The following is a 5,618-nucleotide window of genomic DNA, read 5'->3' on the forward strand; positions in this document are numbered from 1 at the left end:
GCAGTCTAGAGTCCACAGCAACACAAATCTGTCCTGAAAGAGGCCTGGAACTCTGTGCAATCAGCAGTGCTACACAGGGAGACAGGGGAGAGGTCATGGCTTAAACAGTGTTTCTCAAAATGTGAAGGACATTCACTGAATGAAAAGGAAGATGAAATAAAAAGTGAAATTGGATGAGCTCAAATTGGGGGAGTGCAGTTTTAGTCAGGGAAGGTCAGTGTCATTTACATTTGTTGATAGGAGGCAACTGGCAGGGCTGCCGTGCATGTCATTGAGAGGTATTAGGGCCTTTTAATCATGTGTTGGTGCAGTAGCCCTGGCTGCTTCAGCTAAATTGATCCTGTCACCTTTGATGGTTGAGAAAATCCCTGAATTGGCCCTGCCCTCTTACTACCATGGATTTTCTGAGTGAGCTACATAGAGCTGCTCACTCTGCTCACTCGACAATGTCAGGCTGAGCTGGCCCCGGGCGTAGGCCACCCACCCCTTGTCCCAACTTCACTGTGTGCTGACGTTACCTGACCCAGACCTCGTGCAGAGCCCCCTTCCCTCTGGTCCCTGTGGTTTACATGATGAGCTTTACTTTACTGTTTACAGTGGGGCTTGAAGCAGTTCTTTGTCAGGAATCCTGCCCAAGGCCTTCTGTTCAGACATTCCTGTGCTGAATAAAATATATTTAAATCTAAAAAACTTTAAAGAAAAAAAAAGCAAAATTGGAAACTGGAAAACACTGGATTAAAAATTAAACAAGTTCCCTTAAGGCAGAACTTGTTGGAGCCTTTAATATGCTAGTGCACATCTAAGTCTCCAAGAGGCAGGTAACAATGTCCTGAGCCCTGTGACCACAGCATCCTTTTCACAGTGGTTATATTTGGGGGACAAAGTTTGAGAAACATTGATATTAGAAATTTCTGAAAGTAAAAGTGTTCCTTAAGAAGAGTCCTGGTAGGTGTTATGTAGTCAAAGGAGTAGATGCTAGAACAAATTACAGGAGTTGGCTGAGACCTGAGATCTACTAGCTGTGAAGTGAACTCCACCACTCAACTTCTGATGACAAAAGAAAAAAGAAAAGATAGGAATGAGATCAAGGAAGTGTGAAGAAAAAACCCAAAGCTTACTTCTCTGTTAATATTGTTAATAAGTGCAAGATACTTTCTCAGAAATCAATGTTTGTCTAAAGCTTCCATTTGGAGTCAGCTGGGCCTAATTAAAAGGGAGCCATGGCTTGCCTCTTCAGATTATTTGAGGAATGAGCATAGTATAACTAAAATGCAGTGTTTTGAGATTCAGGAAGTCTCATGAAATATACTTTCTAGAGATCCTGGGAGATGCATAATGAACCAGAGACTTGTGCATAGTAAGTCTACTCTATCCAATTTGGGAGCAGTCTTAACTTCACAAGTACATTGCTGGCTCTTGGACAGGGATGCTTGTTGTGAACCATGCTGATGCTAAGTTTTAAACAATGCTGATGCTATGTTGTAAATGACTTCAGTCCTCCTGGAAGCCTATGGGTGGCAGATTTGAAAACATCCACAAAGGGGTTGAAACCACCTGTTTCACAACCACCTGTTTACTCTCCTGAAGCAACTAATGTTAAACAGGGGACTACTGTTCTGTGTGCTTATGCACACATTTACTATAGCACTTTTCAGTTTTAAATATTGTCCTATGCTAATTCTTATTGCCTTCATTATGTTTAAATATTGCATTATCATAATGTAACCACTTTCCTTCGATAGAAGAATTAGGTCATTTCCAATTTCGTTATAGCAGTTTTGGAAACACTAGGGAAGTTTTTGCATTGTTTTAAGCACTGTGAATGTAATCCTCATAAATACTGAGAATAGGTATAATTAACCCCATTTTTATAGATGAGGAATCTGATGTACTGACAAACAAGATAAATTAGTTGCCCAAGTTTACAAGCCAGTAAATAGAGCCAGATTTAAACTCAAGTAGTCAGAGACTCATGGACATGAACAATGGACTAGTGGTTACCAGAGGGAAGGGGGGGAGCAGGGAGATAGATGGGGAAAAATTTTATATCATTTTTTCAATTAAATAAAAAAAAAGTTAAAGTTAAAAAAATAAACTGAGTGTGTCTACTTCAGACCACACCCTGAATCCTATTACACTGCAACATTTTTATAGCATTTTTGTAATCTTTAAAATTGAATGGATTTAATGTTCAATCCACTGGCCGTTCTCATTTTTTAAATTTTATTGAGAACTGGTGAAAATTTTATCTTGGAGTGGCATCAGGCTGTAGACTAGCATCTGGGACTTGCTTTCAGTATGCCAAGCTAGTATTTTAACACATCTTTGCACACAGGTGCATTCTTTCAGGAATAATCACAAGAAAAAAAAACCAGAAACCCTTCTTTAATCGAATAAGTAAAATGTGGACAACGAAGATTACAGTTAGGTATGATTAAGTGGCACCTTGTTTTGCAAACTCTACAATCTCAAGAGACATGACGTGCAATAAAAAGTCCTGATAAACACATGGAATTTGCTTTTCGCAGGTAGCACGGTCCCAAAGTAAAAAGGGCTCAAAAATTTTTTATAAAACTGACCCACCCTTTGGATAGCATCCCAACAGACAAAATGTCTGAGAAGCAACCCTCTGTGGCATCGAAGTTCAGGAGCGGGAAGGTCAAGGGAGACATTTACTTAAAAGGGCAGGTGAGGTATTTGCAGCATGGGCTCTTAACAATTTTCTTCCCTCCAATGGACTCTTTAGCATCTGGACCAACTGCAACTGAAATTCCTGGCTATGTGAATGTACTTAGTATTCCCCACAGGGTTGCCAGCCCCTCACCAGCAGTCAAGAGAAGTGAGCAGGAACCCCTAACTACAATTGGCCTGTTTAATTCAGTGTGGAGTAAGGTCTGAGGCCAAGTGATTAATCCACTTCCCAAAATCAATTGAGAGCACAAGTTAGACACATTCAGAGAGCCTTTTCATTGCTCAAACTTCAAGTTGTGTGCAGGGTGAATTTGCTGAGATCCATGAATACCTTTGATACCTATGGAAGAGATCTTGAGACAGCAACAGCTGGAATTTATCTCAAGGAATTCACAATACAAACTTGTGACCTGAAGTCATAGTGAAGATTTGGCAGAAATGACAACATAATTGTGCAAGTCCTATTTGCCCAGACCACCACTAGTCTTTACTTAGCTATTCAGTGCAATGCATTTAATTCTTCAGGTTTATTAATCAAGGTTTATATTAGGTGTAAAGGAAAATGTGAGAATGACTTTTAATCTTCAAAACCCAGTTTTAGAGAGCCAAGTCATGCAGCAAAAGTGTGCTGGGCCCATAAAACTCAGCTTTACTAGCAAAAAGCCGGTTTTAAAATTTATTGTTCAGCAAAAAGCCTTTTGTTTAAAAGCACTAGTTTGAGGACATTCTGAAAGTGAAGAAACCTAATTAAACTTCATGGATTTTATGAATTAAATTAGAACACTTAATAGATTCCAGTCCTTGGTTTGCCCCTAACAAGAACTTAGCCTTGAACAAGTCAACTGCTAAAAATGTGCAGACTGGAGAGGATGTCACCTTCCAATGTAAGTCAAATGTGTTCCCTTAAGTCTTAAGGCTTTTTAAAGGCTTGCTTTTTCATTACCACCTCGAAGGGTTTAATATAAGCAGCTTTTCTTTTTTCTGGCCCGAGTATTTTATTACAGGAATTGAAGCATTAATTCACTAGCCTAAAATTAAGTGCTACATCCAGTGTCTAACTCAAACCCAAAGTACTTAAATTTAAGTGGATTTCTGGGACATATAAAACTATTGAAAAGGCAGTTCCTAAATTACGCACCAGGCCCTTCTGAGGTACGCCTAGAACATCAAAGGCATTATTTCTAGGCCTGATGCTTGGCTTTCTACATTTTTCTAATGCACCTATAGGTGATTAAGATGTTTTTACTAATAGCGCACTTGTGATCACACCACCTTTAGTACCAAAAAAGTTATTTCCCTACTATGGTATACAAACTTTTTGATAAAACCAGGAGGGCTTCCAACTTCTCTCCCTTGTACACACTCCCCACAGCATTTAATTTTGTCCCAAGTTGAGAAACCACCAAATTCACTAGTTACATTCACTGCAGGAAATTGTTGTAAAGAGGTTGACAACTAAATAAAAGGCCTCTGTATCCAAATCTTACTCCCTCAAATTTCTATTAGTACTGGAAACAGACTGCCTAGTGTTTATTGGTATGGCAGCACACGAACTGCTTGTGTTAGAGAATACTTATCAAGTCCCAAATTAAGAGAATCTCATTTGCTGTTGCAATCTTACCTTTTACATAATGTAAAGCTTAGTCATTAACATTTGTTAGAAACCATCTTTGCTACCTAACATACCTGTGTAAGGCACTTTACATCAGAATATACTTTTCACTTTTTGTAATCTTTCTCACCAGCCAGCCTTCTTTCAAAACTTGACTAGGGCTCCAGTTGATTCTTGGCTGAGCTCACATACAGCAGAGTATTGCAGTTCTATTTCACTACCTAAACACTTGCGTGTAATGCACTCACAAGAAAAACTTAAGAGTCAACAAATAACTACAAGGCTTAATCTAGTTCCCACACCTCAGCACATCCCATATCTACCAAAGTCAAATGACTTAATTTTGCTCACATCAACCATCTGAAAGTTAAATCCCTCCCTTGTACACCATTTTAACCAGTTAAGAGTCCCCACATCACTACGTAATTTCAAGACAAAAGACACAAAATATGCTACCATGCAACAAAACCTTTATTAACACTTTCAACAGATTCAGCTATTACTGAAACTGGTAATTTCTAAACTTAAATTGGGGCAAGTGGCTAGAGTGCAGAGTAATGCCATCATTGGGCACTATGAATGCAAGACTAAAGAATTAACAGCCGCCCCTCAGACGTAGGACCAGGTGCAGGGTCGACTCTTTCTGAATGTTGTAATCAGAAAGAGTGCGGCCATCTTCCAGCTGCTTGCCTGCAAAGATGAGCCTCTGCTGGTCTGGGGGGATGCCTTCCTTATCCTGGATCTTGGCCTTCACATTCTCAATGGTGTCACTGGGTTCCACTTCCAGGGTGATGGTCTTGCCGGTCAGGGTCTTCACGAAGATTTGCATTTTGACCTATAAAATTTAGAAAGCAAAAACACAATTTCAGGATTTTTTCACTTATTACTTTCATATTTAGTCATTTCTTCAAAATAAACTCCTTAAATTATCTGCACCTCACAAACTTCCCTCAGTTTTTACTATACAGTCATTTAATACAAAATTCTTTACTCAAGACTTCAACTTAACCCGCCTAGAAGATCAAAAATGCTTTCTGAAGTTACCCTTCAGAGCTTTCTTCCGTAACTATACCAGGCACTCCGCTAAGTGCTCCCCTCACCACCAGCAATTTTCCCAAAACCAAATGCACAGCACGTAAAAAAGCCCCAAAGGACACGGAAAATTCAAATCTCCGTTTACACGGAGGTAGGGAGAGACACCTCCAAGTTGCGATTCGAAATTTAAAGATTTCTACAAGCCACACTACCGTTTTTCCGCCTTCCCCCTCTGAAGCAGACACGATGGAATCTCCATCGGTTAAATATCCGTTAGTCT

General features: G+C 39.6%; 1 protein-coding gene across 3 annotated transcripts in view; it reads right to left on the bottom strand.

Annotated features, from left to right (window-relative positions):
• Positions 1-4,753: 4,753 nt before the first annotated feature.
• Positions 4,754-5,618, bottom strand: part of LOC102893394 (ubiquitin) — a 1,352-nt gene continuing 487 nt past the window's right edge. For 2 of the 3 annotated variants that reach the window (XM_025044401.1, XM_006908408.3), the window contains exon 2: positions 4,754-5,138. In XM_025044401.1, coding sequence (XP_024900169.1) covers positions 4,899-5,132 — 234 coding nt within the window. In that variant the 5' untranslated portion in view covers positions 5,133-5,138 and the 3' untranslated portion in view covers positions 4,754-4,898. Of the gene's footprint in view, positions 5,139-5,550; positions 5,613-5,618 lie in introns of those variants that run through there. The other variant, XM_015586620.2, reaches the window with a different exon arrangement.

The sequence above is a fragment of the Pteropus alecto genome, unplaced genomic scaffold (genome assembly GCF_000325575.1).
Source record: "Pteropus alecto unplaced genomic scaffold, ASM32557v1 scaffold52, whole genome shotgun sequence".
Taxonomy (NCBI): Eukaryota; Metazoa; Chordata; class Mammalia; order Chiroptera; family Pteropodidae; genus Pteropus; species Pteropus alecto.